Source organism: Cervus elaphus, chromosome 12 (genome assembly GCF_910594005.1).
Source record: "Cervus elaphus chromosome 12, mCerEla1.1, whole genome shotgun sequence".
Lineage (NCBI taxonomy): Eukaryota > Metazoa > Chordata > Mammalia > Artiodactyla > Cervidae > Cervus > Cervus elaphus.
The window spans coordinates 1,364,345-1,382,059 of record NC_057826.1 but is presented as its reverse complement, the minus strand read 5'-3'; the positions used below and the strand labels follow the sequence as shown (position 1 = coordinate 1,382,059).

The 17,715-nt window shown below is 55.5% G+C and overlaps 1 protein-coding gene across 6 annotated transcripts in view; it reads right to left on the bottom strand.

Moving 5' to 3' along the window:
• Positions 1 to 17,715, bottom strand: part of TTC7B (tetratricopeptide repeat domain 7B) — a 265,511-nt gene that overhangs the window by 19,242 nt on the left and 228,554 nt on the right. For all 6 annotated transcript variants that reach the window (XM_043920987.1, XM_043920988.1, XM_043920989.1 and 3 more), the window contains one exon: positions 6,540 to 6,742. In XM_043920987.1, coding sequence (XP_043776922.1) covers positions 6,540 to 6,742 — 203 coding nt within the window. The remainder of the gene's footprint in view (positions 1 to 6,539; positions 6,743 to 17,715) is intronic.

Genomic DNA, 17,715 nt, shown 5'->3' with positions numbered 1-17,715 from the left:
GAGCCCCAGATAAACAGCCAAGAACGACAGCAGAGAAACGAAGGCCTGTACGCCTTTCAGAGTGCTGTCAACAGCATGCAGGCACGCACAAAGGGTGGCCCTCTAAATATTTGATTAGTCTTTCTTTAAAGCAAACAATGGTCCTCCTTATGTTTAAAAGCAGTTTTAAAATCCTGAAAGTAAATGAAATACGATGAAGAGATGAGATGGCCTTCTCACTAGACTATCCTGAAAGTAAATGAAATACGATGGAGACGAGACGGCCTTCTCACTAGACTATCCTGAAAGTAAATGAAATACGATGGAGAGACGAGACGGCCTTCTCACTCGACTGCCGTAGAGTTTTGTTCCCTCCCAGTCATGCCTCCCGTGCGAGGAGAGAAACTGATACTTGGGATGAAAGCGATTGCTTCCTAAGGACGAGCGCTTGCAAGGGAAAGGACATCTCCACTCTGCTGCATTACCTTGATCGTCCCCAGGTCTCGTCTAGAGTAACAGGGTCAGAGTCCCCTTCTCTGAGACTGGTTTCTCCAAGGCAAAGGCGCGTGGCCCTGCCCTGTCTGCGCCCTGGGCCCCAGGTCCCCCTTTCTAAACTGATGGATAAATTAGATCCACAGACTCAGCTGCCACCTCTGGTGAAAGTGAAAGTGTTAATTGCTCAGTCGTGTCCGACTCTTTTTGACCCCTCGGACTGTAGCCTGCCAGCCTCCTCTGTCCATGGGATTCTCCAGGCAAGAATACTGGAGTGGGTTACCATGCCCTCCTCCAGGGGATCTTCCCAACCCAGGGATCCAACCTGGGTCTCCTGCATTGCAGGCAGATTCTTTACCATCTGAGCCACCAGGGCCATCGCTGGAATCACCCTGAAAAGTTCACCAGCTTCCTGCTGCCTCTCTCCTCCAAAAGGGGTATCCATTGGAAAACATGCTTCTACATAATGAAATATGAGACATAAGCAATTTCCCCCAAATCTCATGAAACAGATGGACACTTTAAAAGAGTGAGGGAAAGAAAAACACCAGTGTTTCGTAATTTAGCAGCGCAGGCTGCCTGCCTCAAGCAAGTAGCTCACCTCCTTCCCTGGATTCAAACCCTCCCTGCCATCCTTCTGTCTCGTCATGCATAATGGGATGAAATGTTTTCTCTCGGTAATCAAGCCTGTAAGCTTCTAGACAGTTAAAAGAAAGCTCCGACTTCAGAGCGATGTTGTGAGCCTTGTTTTGATGCTTCCGGCTCAAACTTTAGAGCCGTGAAAACAACTGAAGCTGCAGTAACCATACAGAACCTCGCATTTCAGGTCCTCCTTCCAGACCCACCACCAGCGGGGCGTGCCCCAGGTATTTCGTAATAAAATGCACTTTTCCAACGGCATGGCCGTTCTCTGCCAGCCTCTGCGACTCGTGTGCTCCTGAAACGGCACTTCAACCCACATCTAAAGTTCTCACGCTCGATATCACTGCAGATTTCCGATGTTTCAGAAAGCCTAAGGCAGGGGACTTCCCTGGACGTCCAGTGGCTGGACTTGGCCTTCCAGTGTGGGGGATGTGGGTTTGATTCCAGCTTGGGGGACTAAGATCCCACCCACATGCCTCAGGGTCAAAACCCCCAAAAAACATAAAGCAGAAGCAATACTGTAACAAATTCAATAAAGACTTTTAAAAGAAGAAAGAAAAAGAAAATGTAAGCTCATGGAGGAAACCCTCAGTGACAGCTCGTCCTGGAACCTTAGCCTGGAGCTCACGCCGCAGTCCAGCCACAGAGGTCGACCAGCACTTCTGGACACTTGGTGCCCAAACAAAAAGCTTGTTCTGTTACTCGCCTGGCCCTTCATTATGGTGATACCCTAACTGTCTCTCCCTGAGCAGGAATCCCTTCCTGCCTCACCGCGGCCGTCCAGCCCAGGCAGGCGGGCGGGCCTGCACCCCGTGCCCACGGTGGGTTGCCCAACCCCTGGCCCCCAACGGCCTCTTTTCCCCACTGTCCTCGCCTTTCTCTGGGAGCTGCACCACAGGGCCTTTCTCACTGCTTCCCACAGCAGAGCGGGAGAAATTTACCAGCTCCCTGGTCTCCCAACTACCCTCCTGTGAAGGACGGCTGGCCTCTGCCCCTGGACAGGAGTCCAGCCTTGTTGTGAGACCTTCGACACTCAAGGGCATGGCCCTGAGAACTTTTATGCTATGTTCTCCCGCTCAGCCTGGGCTCTGAGATCTTTGTCCGCCTCAGTTGGAGGCCCCGTCCTCGGGGCACACATCCGTCCCCTTCCTTCCTGTGGCGGGGGCGGGCAGGGGCCCCTGGGTCCAGTCCCTCTCCAGCCCGTGTCCTCCATAAAGCTGCCCGGGCACGTCTGCCCACACGCCGCCCTGCCCCCTCGGCACGCCCTGGGCGAGCCCCACCATCTGCATCTGATTTCACACCTTTTTGGACCAGCTGAGCGCAGTGGTAGTGCTCAGGATAAGTCTATTTCTCAGCAACATTTCCCCTCTGGTCTCACCAGCATCAGCTCCTGCACACCCTCCTGGCCTCCTTCCACACTCACCTCTCCCTTAAAGGCTCTGTTCCTCTCTGTCCCCCTCATCTCACGTTCTGCCCTTGAGAGTCCAGGCCGACATGGTCAGAGGGCAAGCAGATGGCCCTGCTTGCGGAGCCCGTCCCTGCTCCGGTCATCGCAGCCCTGGTTCCGAGTCCGGCCTGACCTTGGCCTGGATGGCATCACCCAGAGGCCATTCCTTTGCCCTGAGATCCCCCCTCTGCCCCCAACTCCCGATCACAGTGTTACTGGTGTGGAAACAGTTGCTTCATGATTCATTAATTCATCTTGGGTCTTAGAGTGAAAGTCTTTTTAACCATAGCATGCAAATGTATGTAAATTTATACACTTATGCAAAAATGATATGAAAATATGCCTTTAGATTTTCTGGATAAAATGTCTGATCACTCTATGAATCCCTCCCTTGTCAACAGCATGACTTTATAATTCCTCATCCCGTCAGCTCACTGCTCCCTTACTATCTGCCCACACTCAACTCTCTTATCTTGTGCTAACTCATTATTAATATTAAACACATTATTTCTCTTCTTTCTTCTCACTGTATGTGAATTTAAATGCATCTCTGAAGGCTGAAACTATTAGAAAACTGTCAATTTTTGTTGGCGTTTCATGTACATTTCTGTTGTCAAGTCTGACCTTATGTTAACTTTAATGAAAACCATCTGCCTCCAAGTCGTTAATGCTTTTTTAACAATATTACTGTGCTTGCATTTCTCTGCAGTCATGCCTCTCCTATTAGCTGGGCTGGTGGAGGGGGCTGGCACACATTACCACGAACCTGCTCTCACAGGGAACAAATAACCCTTGCCCAGGGAACAAGCTCACGCCCCTGACTGGGAACCATTCTCCATGTTTATCATCAGCCTCTGGTCTCCACCTGTGACACAGAACGCGGCTTCCTTCTCTCAGGACGGCTCCCTCCGCCTTCCCCCTGCTCCTCTCCTCTTTCTCTGAGCATCAGGGCTGACCCAGACACTCTTTCTGCCCTCCGGGTTTTGCCACGGGCAGACTGCAGTCTGCCTGCAGGCAGTTGCTTCTTTTGGAACCCCTTGGCTGGATCTTCGGGGGGGCGGTCCCCTTTGCCGCTCAGGTTCTTCAAATGCCTTCTAGTGCTGACCGCTGACCCCTGGCCTAGCCGGCCAGGCAGGCCTCCATGGCCCCCCATCACTGCACGGCCTGCTCCCCGAGAGTCAGGGGCTGCCAACACTCAGGTCTGTTTCTGCCTCCTCTGCACCCAAGTCTAGAGCCCTGACTCTCCCTTGGGGTGTGACCTGGTGAGGACGGCCTCGTCTCCCTGCTGCCCCTTCGTCTTACTTCTTCCTAATCTTTCCAGGCCCAAATGGCCCGTGCTTAGTCGCCCGGTCAGGTCTGACTCTGCGACCCCATGGACTGCAGCCACCAGGCTCCACCGTCTATGGATTTCCCAGGCAAGAGCACTGGAGTGGGTCGCCATGCCCTCCTCCAGGGGATCTTCCCGACCCAGGAAATGAACCTGGGTCTCCTGCATTGCAGGTGGAGTCTTTACATCTGAGCCACCAGGGAAGCCTGTCTTCACTTAAGGGATGTACCCCTGTCTAGTTTCCATGCAGACAGAAGCAGGACCTCTTACGACTCGACACGCAATGTCGGCGCCTGTGTTTTCACTTGCGTCTGGGTCTAAGACCACGCTTCTCTCTGCAGCGGAGGAAGCTGAGGCACAGAGAGCGTGAGTAACTTGCCCAGGGTCCCAGAGCTAGTGCGTGACAGACCCGGGGCTCCTGCCCAGGCCTCTGAAGTGTGTGCAGAGGCCAGCTTCCTCCCTTCCTGCGCCCAAAGCCAGAGGAACACTTTCCTGTGCAGCTGGGGAGGGAGGCGGGAAGGACAGGGTTGTGACGTTTCAGGGCTGGGGGGCCCGGGTTCCAGGGGCTGCCCCTCCACGGGCACCAGCAGGCCCGGCAGCAGGAGGGGAGCCTGCCCTTAGCTGAGGCGGGGCTCCCACTAGCTGGGGCTGGTCTGAGCAGACCCAGGCCAGCGTGCATCACCTACTAGGTCACCACGAAGGAGCTGGCCCAGCCACCCTCTGAGAACCGTAATGACCACAGTCACAGGGCAATTTCGGACCACAAGAGTCTAAACTCCTAAAATCTGCAGGTGTGTGGAACTAGCCTGCCTCCAGCCTGGCTGGTTTTTGAACATATCAGGATGCATCGAGCAATCTTGCTGTTGTTAAGCTGCTCAGTCGTGTCCAGCTCTTTGTGATCCCATGGACTATAGCCGCCAGGCTCCTCTGTCCATGGGATTCTCCATGCAAGAACACTGGAGTGGGTTGCCATTTCCTTCTCCAGGGCATCTTCCTGACCCAGGGATGGAACCCATGTCCCCTGCATTGTCAGCTGGATTCTCTGCCACTGAGACGTCTGCAGGGTTTATTATTATTATTACAGTTTTCTACTGGTGAGACCCCTCAGGCAGCTAATGCCTCCGGGCCAGAGAAGGCTCAGCCACGGCTCTGGATCCAACAGGCAAGGCTCCTCCATCACCTGGCCCTTGCTCAGCCGTGCTCCTGGCCTGGGCCCGCGGCCGCCCCTTTCAAAAGGGAACGCGCCCGGCCTTTGTCAGGGAGCTCAGGTGTCCTGACAAGCTCCAAAGGTGAAACTGAAAACCTTCCTGGTGTGATTTTCCTATTTGATCTTTTGTCTCATGTGTTCCCCTTGGGGATGAACAAGAAATACTTCTCTGAATAATTTATAGGCCCCGGGGTAGAAACACACTGCCTCTTTTTAATAAAAAAGCTGGGTACATGGCCTTGATTATACCTCTTCTGTGATACTTCAGCAAAGGTTGGGATATCTCAAAAGCTCTTTACAAATTCCTTTTAAAATAGTGAGACAAAGATAAAAAGCCACGTAATGTTTTTAATCAAACAAACAAATGTTTGGATAATACATAAGATTATTTATAAAGCTGTATTGAGCTATGAAAGGTTCATACAGAGAAGCTGAAAAAACTGAACAGCTGTAATTATTGTAAGGTCCGACTTATTTTTAAAACTGAAAATGACTGTCTTCGGTTTTCTGTTGAATGAGCACCTCCTGGGTGCCGGGGCTCTGCTGGGCTTGTCATGTGGGTCAGTTCATGGAGTTCTCACGAGGGAGCTGGGTAAGGAGCGGCTCAAGGCACAGAACCGCCGAGGCTCCTGGGGGTATGTGACCAGCTCACGTGCCCCAGGACCACAGACGGGGCTGAACTGGAGCCCAGAGCTGACTCAGTAGCGTCCACGTCCCATGGTCCCTAACGCCAGGCGCCCCGGCCTTCCATTGAAAACCAGTAGATGCTGCTCAGTTCTGTCTACATTTTGCGATGTTACTGCGGGGAATGGCGGGAGAATGGAGCCTTTGGGACCCTCTGCAGAATATTTTACTTATTGGTTGCAAAACCGTCTCCCCTTAGCCCTGGACAGAAACTCACGGCCTCTCTGGGTGCAAGCTGAATGATTTCATTTGACAGGAGGCTGGGGTGACTTACCTGGGTCCTCGCAGTGCAGGGAGGCTGTGCCCCCTCCTCTGACCGGATGTCGCTGCCACCCAGTGGCCTCGGGGACAGGCTGGGGTCTTGGCTCCCTCTAGGTAAGGGGCCCCCGAAAATGTAAAGTGCTCTGACTTTTGTCCTGCAGGCTCCCCGGGCTGTGGGCACCCCCAAGGGGGCTGCTACCAACAGCATGGAGATCAAGATGACCATGATGGTGCCCAGGGCTGCAAGAACGCGTTCATTAAGCCTGGGGCCACAGGGTGGCTTGGCCGGCTGGCCCGAGGCCTCTGACCCAGACTCTGCCCTCACACGGCCCAGGCGCCCAGGCGGGCCGTGCGCTGCCCACTCCTAGGAGCTCCACCTGTGCAGACCACCGCGGGGATGGCCCACCTGGACCCCCCGGCCGGCCAAGTGCATCCGGAACCAGCACACGGGCTGAGGGTCCAGAGCTGCCGCTGCCTCAGAGGGGCGCCCCCAGACTCACCAGACGCTGCATGCTCTTCACGTGGGTGGGGCTGATGGACAAGGCCTCCTCGTACCACCGCCGGGCCTCGTCCACGTTCCCGCGGAGCTCTGCCACCTGGCCGCGCATGTAGAGGACGTTGTGGGACATGGGGAAGAGGTTGGCAGCCTCCTGCGTGCAGGCCGTGGCCTCCGCGGGCTTCCCGATGCCGATGTAGACTTCCGCTGTGAGAACGAGAGCACAGGCAGATGCACCCGGGTCGCCGCCCCCAGATGGCATGCAGAGATGGCATGCAGATGCCGGGGCTCCGGCCGTGACGCGGGCCTCCCCCGGGGGCAGGACAGGGCCAGTCCGGGAAGCCCAGGACCCGAGCCAGCCCCAGCCCAAGTGAGTGCAGCCGGGTGGCCGTCCTTCCTGCCCCCGATGTGGGCACGCGAGTCACACCCGCAGGGCCTTTGAGGAGACACCCGTCACCGCCAAGAGGGGCCTGAGGCTTGCCGGGCCCACTGACCCTGGAGGACACCTGCCCCTGGAGGACTCCTCCCCCAGAGGACTCCCGCCCCCAGAGGACTCCCCCCCCAGAGGACTCCCGCCCCCGGAGGACTCCTCCCCCAGAGGAGTCCCGCCCCCAGCAAACTCCCCACCCCAGAGGACTCCCCCCCCAGAGGAGAGTCGCCCCCAGAGGACTCCCCCCCCAGAGGACTCCCCCCCTGGAGGACTCCTCCCCTAGAGGACTCCTCCCCCAGAGGACTCCCCCACCAGAGGACTCCCGCCCCCCAGAGAACTCCTCCCACAGAGGACTCCCCCCCAGAGGACTCCCGCCCCCGGCGAACTCCCCACCCCAGAGGACTCCCCCCCCAGAGGAGAGTCGCCCCCAGAGGACTCCCCCCCCAGAGGACTCCCCCCCTGGAGGACTCCTCCCCTAGAGGACTCCTCCCCCAGAGGACTCCCCCACCAGAGGACTCCCGCCCCCCAGAGAACTCCTCCCACAGAGGACTCCCCCCCAGAGGACTCTCGCCCCTGGAGGACTCCTCCCCCAGAGGACTCCCCCACCAGAGGACTCCTGCCCCCAGAAGACTCCCACCCCCAGAGGAGAGTCGCCCCCAGAGGACTCCTCCCCCAGAGGACTCCCCCCACAGAGGACTCCTCCCCCAGAGGACTCCTGCCCCCAGAGGAGAGTCGCCCCCAGAGGACTCCTGCCCCTGGAGGACTCCCCCCCCAGAGGACTCCCGTCCCCAGAGGACTCCTCCCCCAAAAGACTCCAGCCCCCAGAGGACTCCGGCCCCAGAGGACTCCTCCCCCAGAGGACTCCCCCCCAGAGGACACCTCCCCCAGGCCCACCTGTCCCCAGAGGACACCTCCCCCAGAGGACTCCTGCCCCCGGAGGACTCCTCCCCCAGAGGACTCCTCCCCCAGAGGACTCTGGCCCCCAGGCCCACCCGGGACACCGGCCCTCAGGTCTGACGTCTACAGAAGCGGGGCTGGCTGAGTCCAAGGATGGGCCAAGCGAGGTGCACAGCCCCTCGGCGGGCAATGACGCTGCCTCTCGGCGGGTTCTTCTGAAGCCCACAGGCGTGACAAGGGCCGCGGGTGGAGGCTGACATGCCTGTGGGTACAAAGTCAGACGGCTGCTCCACCCAAGCCCGCCCTGGGCCGAACGGGAAAGCCACCGCACGTGGGGACTATAAGCTGAGACCCCACGCTTTGAGACCCCAGGCTGCCCCTTTCCAAAAAGCAGCGTCAGGAGTGCTCCGCCAGCAGCCTCAGGGCTCCCTTGTCTGCACAGCGGGCCCAAGCCTCCGCAGCCCCGGCCTCTCTGAAGAAGACCCTCCTTGACCCCCAAGTCCACCCAGGCCTGTCAACTCTCGAGGGCCCCATGGGCACGGCCCCCCGTCTCTCCAGCCGCAGGCCCGCGTCATCAAGGACGCCAGGCTCCCCGCCCATCTCAGCCATGCAGACGCTCGTCGGTCCGTTCCCGTCCAGGGGCCTGCTGTGCCCTGAGCCCACCGATGCCTCCTCCCAGCTCAGGGCAGCCCCATCCCTTCCTCACCCACCCCTGCCCTGACCACTGCCCTCTGCCCTGGCAGAGAAAGCTGTTTCTGTGCCCATATCTCCAAGCTCCACACATATTAATATGCTGTGTAGAACCGGATGCACACAAGACTAGGAATGATCGAAGTATGCAATGGAAAAGAACTAGAAGACGTCTACGTTTTCTGCCGCACCTTGGGCGTCGTCTCCCTGAGGCGAGGCCTCTTCCCCGCTCCTGTCTCCCCTCAGCCCCTCCGTGCGGCCCTCGCGGTCGCTGCAGACCAGCTTCCCCAGCAAAGCCCTGGTGGGTCACCCCTTCCTCGGGGTCTCCCGCTCTGGGCACCCCTCAGCCTGCAGCCTTCCCTGACCCCTTCACCAGGGCTAAATTCAGGTGAAAGAGAGGAACAATGGGCTTCTGAACTTGTTAGCAGATGCAGGCCTGGGGAGTCTCGCCCCCTGAGTGGTGAGGGGGTCTCCTGACCAGGGGGCCTGGCCCAGGATGCACCCGCAGGCCCCCGGGTGCCCAGTGTCCCCGTTCCTGCATCGAACTTCGGACACTAGTCAGGCTCCCGCTCAGTGTCAGCTGCGAGGCTGAGAACTGGCCCCACACTCTGCCTCGGGCTCGGGACCGCGTGGAGGTGCCGGGCGAGGGGGTGGTTGCTGACCAGCCCGGACCCCGCCGGCCAGCCGTGCGCCTGGTGCAGGGCTGCGTGTCCCCTGGAGACAGAGACGCTCCCCTCACCGAGGTGCCTGCTCCCCGGGGCTCTGGCTGCCCATGGCGCTTCTCTGAGACCGCGGGAGGGCTGCTCCTGGTGCGGATGCCGTCAGACCCCCTTCTGCCGTCCCTGGCAGGGAAGGGGCAAGGGAAAGGCGCATGGGCACCAGCTTCCCCTGGGTCCTGCGGGCTCCCCAACCCCTCCAAACCACTCCTTCACCCCAAACCCTGCTTCCCCAGGGAGAGGCGCTTCGAGCCTGGGAAACAAGCTGGGCAAGCTGGTGCTGGCTTCCTGGGCAGTGCGCGGGCTCTGCTGCCTTCGTGAATTGGCTCTTTCATGTGGAAATCGCATGAGGGTCAGGAGGACAGAGGTCCTGCGAACCGACACGCTTCCTGCCCCCCAGCAGAGTCACCAGACCTGGGGAGCCCGCCACCCTTATCAGCTCCCATGGAAGGCCCTTTGTTGCTTCTGCTCTGGGGGACTCGGGAAGGGGAAGGAGGCAGGGGCTCTGCTTTCATGGGTGGGTCCCGGCCCTGAGCTCTTCTGGGACCCCCACTGGACCTGCCATCCTCGCGAGGAGTGCAGCCCACTTCCTGCCCTCACGGAAGCCCCGTCGGGGTCCTGCTGCGCATTTGACATTTGTTTCCGAGCTTGCAAACGGCTGCGTCCACTGTCAAGGGCGACCCCTTCACATCGGCGATGGTGAGACTAGGGGCCGTGTTTCACCGCGTTTGTGACACACCTCGTCCCTGGCCCCGTTGGTTTCCTAAGTTCCCTGCTGCTTCCTGAACCTCTGACCCTCGGGCTGACCCTGACTTGCCACCCGAGGAGCTGGTGGCGGCCGGCAGGGAAGCCCCTAACCTCCTCCTCTTGGCCCCTCAGGGGTCTCCCTTCAAGGACTGTGCCCCCCGCCCCCACCAGGGCGGATCTGTCCCCAACACTCTGCTCACACATGTATCCCTGTCACCAGTGCCCAGATGCCAAACCCAACACAGCCGCCTGTCTCCTCCTTATCCACCCTCTCAGCACCTCCTAGCTCCTACGTCCACTGAAAACTCACTGTTTCACAGAGGGGAGAGGGCAGGGGAAGGGGCAGGCGGCTGAGACGTACGGACTATTAGGGATGAAAGAACCTACGAGGATATATTGTACAACACGGGGCTACAGGGAACATTTGATAATATTACTGAGCATATTATAATATGACATACAATTAATATATATACATACTATAAAATATAGCATATACTCTTATAATATAGACAGGTATAGTGAGTGCATGTATATACTATATGCATAATATATACACATGTACAGTGCGTGCACACTCAGTCGTGTCTGACTCTTTGAGACCCATGGACTGCAGCCTGCCAGGCTCCTCTGTCCACGGGATTCTCCAGGCAAGAATACGGCGTGGGTTGCCCTGCCCTCCTCCAGGGGATCTTCCTGACCCAGGGATCGAACCCGCGTCTCATTATCACTCTTGCATTGCAGGCGGGCCTTTACCAGCACTACCTGGGAAGCCCCGTATAGTATACAGCATACATTCTTTATCATACTTTAGTTTACACATGGAGTATAACCTTTAAAAACACATAAAAAGTACAGGCTGATTTGGAAACCGTTGTCTTAGAAGCTCCTGAGTGATCGCTGCCTGCTGCAGGCTCGTGCGTTACCATGTGTGGTTGTCATGATGGTGTCACTGTGCAGGGGGAGCAGCAGGGCTGGGGAAGCAGGTCCCGGCAGCCCGCGGCAGGGCCGGGGTCTCGGTGAGTCTGGCCTGGGACCCAAGCCCCTGGGTTCCGCACAGGCCCCTCTGCAGCCCCCTGGCTGCACAGACAGCACTGCCTCCCCCCGCCCCAGCTTCCCCCCACCTTGCTGACCACTCGCTTGCCGCCGATTTGGCTTTCCTCTCCTCCCCCATGTTTTCGGGGTGCTACACTGGATCCCAGTTGTGGGGTGAGGGCTCTCCTGCAGCCCACAAGCTCTCAGGTGCGGCCTGTGGGGTCCAGCTCCCTGACCAGGGATCAAACCAGAGCCCCTGCATCGGGAGTGTGGGGTCTTAGCCACTGGACCCCCAGGGACGTCCCTTCAGGCCTGGGCCCTGCTGTCCCTTTCTCCATCAGCGTTCCCTCCCAGGCCTTCTCCTCACCTTCCTTGCCTTTAAAACGCCACGCACGACTTTCTGTTTCCAGCCCAAACCTAAAGCAAGGCTTGAATATCCACCTGTTCTCCAGACCCAGGCCGCCCGTGGTGGGGAGCAGAATCATCACCACCACCGACTCCTGCACCCGCGCCTCGGCCAGCAGAAGCTCCTCCACGGATACACTTACCAGCTTCACCCGGAAGACGCCTCGGCGTCCCCTTCCCTCCGCCCAGAGCCCCCGCGGTCCCAGGAACAGCGCTCCCGGCCCGCTCCCGCGTGGCCCCCGCCCGCCCTCCGCAGGCCGGGTCTGATAACGCCCCCTCTGGTCCCCTCACTCCCGCCTGCGGCCCTTCGGGAGGAGACCCTGGCCTCGCCCGCGGTCTCGCCGTCTCGCCTCCACGCTCTCACGTCCGCGGCCTACCCACGAGCGCCCTCCGCCTCCCGCGTGCCCGGGGCTCCTCCTGGCCTGGAGACCTCTCTTCTCGTTCTCCCCGAGCCTGCCCCGCCGCCCCAGGGCTCTCAGCACGGGGAGGCCAGCGCGGCTGAAGCCTGAACTCCACGAAGGGAGACACGCCCGTCCGCCCCCTCCAGAGCCTGGAGCTCAGAGGCCTCCTGACTCGGGCGCGCGGCTGGGGGCCGCCCTGGGCGGGGCCGGGGCTCTGGGACCGCACTGGTGGGTCTGGATTCTGGTTTCTCCCCTTGTTGGCCATGTAACCCTAGCGGGGCGATGGGAGACCTGCGTGCTGGTGTTTAATGTGCAAAATGGAGTGACTAAAGGTATGTATACCTCATACGGCTGGGCTTCCCAGGGGCTCATCGGTAAAGAAGCCGCCTGCAATGCAGGAGACGCAGGAGATTTGGGTTCAGTTCCCGGGTTGGGAAGGTCCCCTGGAGGAGGAAATAGCCACCCACTCCAGTATTCTTGCCTGGAGAATCCTATGGACAGAGGGGACTGGCAGGCTACAGTCCATGGGGTTGCAAAGAGTTGGAGACGGCTGAGCAACTCAACACGCACTCACACACATTTTATATGGCTATTACAAGCGCCAAACAAGCTGAGACATAAAGTCCTGAGATAAGATCAGGCACACACACGGTGCTTGGCAAACGTCAGCCACCTGCAGGCGGCAGGCCAGGAATCCAACCCCAGGCAGGGGAGGGGCAGGTCTACGGGGCTGACCCACGGAGACTGGCAGGGGGGCAGCCTGACCCTGGGCACTGCGGCTGCCTCCCACAGGCACGCCCTGTGCAGGGACCCTCACGCCACTGCCTGCGAGCTGTCTCTATCTTGGCCTGGTGCCCAGGCTGCAGGATCACCCTGAGACCCCGCCGAAGCACCTCCGGGCGGCCAGGAGGAAGCAGGCAGGGGGCAGGGTGGAAGGGACAGGCCAGCAGGGCCAAGGGGTTTGTGAGAGGGTCACAGCTTCACATTCCCAGCAGAAATCCAAAAATCGGATCTTGCATGTCTAAGAATAGCCGCTGGTTTTGACGGTGAGAGGTGCCAAAGCCAAAGCTATAATTATTAGTAAGTAACAAGCAGAAATTATCCACCTACCGCAAAGTCATTTTTAGCTGCCATCCCCAAAGGGGATACTGAAGGGTGGGCATCAAGAAGCTGCTTGGTTTGAGAAAGACCCTGGTTGAGCCCAGGACTGTGAATCTATAAATTTCCAACAGCCAGTGACCACGTGCTGTGCTTCTAAAGAAACAGGTCTATGACTCCCAGAGAGATACGTCTATGAGGAGCAACCAACATCACATGCTTTAATTCCGCCCTCCTGACTCCTGTCTCAGTGAGACCACAGAGGAGCTCGCTTCTCTCTGGCCTGGGTTTCCCTTCTGTACAACAGAGGAAAATAACCCTTCTGACCTTCTTTATAAGATGGTATATATATTACAAATAGCACTGGAAGATACTTGGAACTTTTAGGAAAAGAGGCCATAAAAATGGATGGTTGCTTTTGAAACATCACGTGACGCCCAGATGCTATAGAGAAAAGATTGATAAATGTAAAAAAAAAAAAAATTGTCAAAAAATCACAACAAAACCCTGAAACACAAACTAAATGAGAGAAAAGACAGCACATGTGACATGAGGCAAATTTCTTTGGCACGAAACGTAACCAGTGCTTACAAATTGAAAAGAAAGGCTCAGTATCTAAGATGAACGGCAGGACCCACGAGCAGACAACTGAAACCCCACTTCCACCTGTCAGACTGGCAAAGATCTGGGAGTCTGACAGCTCGTTGTGCTATAAAGATCTGAGGAAATGTCTTTTTTCCATTGTATATCCTTGCCTCCTTTGTCAAAGATAAGGTGTCCATAGGTTCGTGGATTTATCTCTGGGCTTTCTATTCTGTTCCATTGGTCTATATTTCTGTCTTTGTGCCAGTACCACACTGTCTTGATGACTGTGGCTTTGTAGTAGAGTCTGAAGTGGTGCTGGGAAAACTGGTCAACCACTTGCAAAAGAATGAAACTAGAACACTTTCTAACACCATACACAAAAATAAACTCAAAATGGATTAAAGATCTAAATGTAAGACCAGAAACTATAAAACTCCTAGAGGAGAACATAGGCAAAACACTCTCCGACATAAATCACAGCAAGATCCTCTATGACCCACCTCCCAGAATATTGGAAATAAAAGCAAAACTAAACAAATGGGATCTAATGAAACTTAAAAGCTTTTGCACTACAAAGGAAACTATAAGTAAGGTGAAAAGACAGCCGTCAGATTGGGAGAAAATAATAGCAAATGAAGAAACAGACAAAGGATTAATCTCAAAAATATACAAGCAACTCCTGCAGCTCAATTCCAGAAAAATAAATGACCCAATCAAAAAATGGGCCAGAGAACTAAACAGACATTTCTCCAAAGAAGACATACAGATGGCTAACAAACACATGAAAAGGTGCTCAACATCACTCATTATTAGAGAAATGCAAATCAAAACCACAATGAGGTACCATTACACACCAGTCAGGATGGCTGCTATCCAAAAGTCTACAAGCAATAAATGCTGGAGAGGGTGTGGAGAAAAGGGAACCCTCTTACACTGTTGGTGGGAATGCAAACTAGTACAGCCACTATGGAAAACAGTGTGGAGATTCCTTAAAAAACTGGAAATAGAACTGCCATATGACCCAGCAATACCACTTCTGGGCATACACACTGAGGAAACCAGATCTGAAAGAGACACGTGCACCCCAATGTTCATCGCAGCACTGTTTATAATAGCCAGGACATGGAAGCAACCTAGATGCCCATCAGCAGATGAATGGATAAGGAAGCTGTGGTACATATACACCATGGAATATTACTCAGCCGTCAAAAAGAATTCATTTGAACCAGTCCTAATGAGATGGATGAAACTGGAGCCCCTTATACAGAGTGAAGTAAGCCAGAAAGATAAAGAACATTACAGCATACTAACACATATATATGGAATTTAGAAAGATGGTAACGATAACCCTATATGCAAAACAGAAAAAGAGACACAGAAATACAGAACAGACTTTTGAACTCTGTGGGAGAATGTGAGGGTGGGATATTTCAAAAGAACAGCATGTATACTATCTATGGTGAAACAGATCCCCAGCCCAGGTGGGATGCATGAGACAAGTGCTCGGGCCTGGTACACTGGGAAGACCCAGAGGAATCGGGTGGAGAGGGAGGTGGGAGGGGGGATCGGGATGGGGAATAAGTGTAAATCTATGGCTGATTCATATCAATGTATGACAAAACCCACTGAAATATTGTGAAGTAATTAGCCTCCAACTAATAAAAAAATTAAAAAAAAAAAAAAAAAAGATCTGAGGAAATGGCCTTGCGCATCTTGTTGTTTAGTCACTAAGTCATATCCAACTCCAGGGACTGTAGCCCGCCAGGCTCCTCTGTCCATGGAATTTTCTAGGCAAGCACACCGGAGTGGGTTGCCATTTCCTTCTCCAGAGGATCTCTCTGACCCACGGATTGAACCCGGCTCTCCTGCACTGCAGGCGGGTTCTTTACCACTGAGCCACCAGGGAAGACCTCATACCTTATTGACTGGAATGCAAACTGGCACAGTTGTGGAAGGCAATATGACAAAATTTACCAAAAATAAAGAAAAAACTTTTGATCTATCAATTCCACTTCTAGGAATTACTCTTACACAGAAGGACTGATGCTGAAGCTGAAACTTCAATACTTTAGCCACCTGATGCAAAGAACTGACTCACCGGAAAAGACCCTGATGCTGGGAAAGATTGAGGGCAGGAGAAGGGGACGACAGAGGATGAGGTGGTTGGATGGCATCACCAACTCAATGGACATGGGTTTGGGTAGACTCCAAGAGCTGGTGATGGACAGGGAGGACTGGCGTGCTGCAGTTCATGGGGTCACAAAGAGTCGGGCACGACTGAGCAACTGAACTGAACTGAACTTACACAGAATAATGTACAGAAGGTTATTTACTGATGCACTGTCTGTAACAGGAAAATACTAGAAATAATCTAAATGTGAATCAGCGGATCATTGGTTAAATGATGGTGAATTCCCACAGTGGATTCACCCTCTGATGTGACAGGTAGCGGCCTCGGGGAGCATCACCCCTCTGGTGGGGGTGCAGCCGCTCACGTGGCGGCCGTGGGGGGGAGGTGACCGGTGCTCAGGATGGGGGACGCCTGCATTCCGTGTCTTTTGTGCCCTTTAAACGGTGTACCGTGAGCTTGGATGATTTTTTCAAACATAATTTAAATGAAATTCTCACATAGGTTCAGACAAACCAAGTGACCGAACACATATAACCCACGTGGGTTGGCCACTGGGTATCCCAGGAGGAGCCGGGGGCTCTGAGTCAGAAGTGCCCAGAGGAGGGGTCGCCCCAGGCACGGTGTCCCCACCCGCCAGGTGTCCCAGGAGGAGCCGGGGGCTCTGGGTCAGAAATGCCCGGGGGGTTCGCCCCAGCACGGTCTCCCTGCTCGGGGGGGCCCTCAGGGGCCGAGCGTCCCTGCTCTCCTGAGCTCCCTGCAGGGCTGGTGGCTGTTCCCTTGAGCAGCAGAGGGTCAGGGGTCCCAGTCACGACCTCTCTGCCTTTCAGACACACACCCAGCGGCCCAGGACCTGCTTATATAACAGGCTGGACGTCTGGGTCAGCTTGGAGTGGCCTCACCTGCCACTCTCAAACCCAGAGCTGCCTCCATCGGGCCCCGCCTCACCAGCTCCTGCTATACTCCGACCACCAAAAAACGACCAGGAGAGAAGAGACCCACGGAGGCCACAGAAATCCATGGCCTGGGGCATCAGGCCTTGATCTAGCTTCTTCCTCTGAAACCTGCAACATTTACAGAAGCTGGCGGTATTGCTGGTGCTGATGACGGGCACAGATGTTCCCTGGTTTCCATACGTTCTCAAAAAATGTGGGTCACTTTTATTTTGCCGCCCAGAGCAGTCAAGCTCAAGCCACATATGGTAAAACCTTACATTTCAGTGGAAGCTTGTTTTATGAATTCTTTCTGAATTTACCTCTTCAAAGACTAGGTTGAATATATGACACAATTCTAATCTTGACTCAAACAAAGTCAGTGCTTTGAAAGAGTCAATATGGCACTAATCCTCTAAGATTCTAATTTATGCCACTATTCATGCTACATAAGCGTGATTTATATTCTGCTCAGAGTTTATACGGCAGGTACGACATTTGCTTTCCAGAATTCAATTCCACCAACTCCTAGAATGTTAAAAACCACACCTATTAATAGCAATGAGAGCCTTATTCTCTCTTACAGGCTGTGGCAACGAGAAATGGATGCCACGTGATTAATAAAACTTCTAGGACAACTCCAAATAGAATCTTAGCTGCCAAGTTCATCAATGCTCTCAGAAGCAGATACACAGCTTCTTCCCAAGAGTCATGGTAGACCCCGCCAAGAGGAGCAAAGTGTGGGTTTCTGAGCGCAGGGCCAGCATCCACCGCTGAAGCTGTCCTGGACTCACTGCCCCTCATCCAGGTCATGAGCATTTCTGAGACACAAGCAAGAACAGCAGGGCCTGAGGGGTCAGGGGAGCTGGGTCCAGCCTGGAAGGGTCACCGTCAGCCCTCTGGCTTTGCAGACTTTGGCCCTTCAAAAACTCAACTTGAGGGACTTCCCAGGCAGTCCAGTGGTTAAGACTCCACGCTCCCAGCGCAGGGGGCTCGGGTTGGATCCCTGGTCAGGGAACTAGACGCCACATGCGCAGCTGAGAGTCTGCACAAAGCAACTAAAGGTCCTGCCTACCGCAACTGATGCCCGGTGCAGCCAAGTAAATGCCCGTTAAA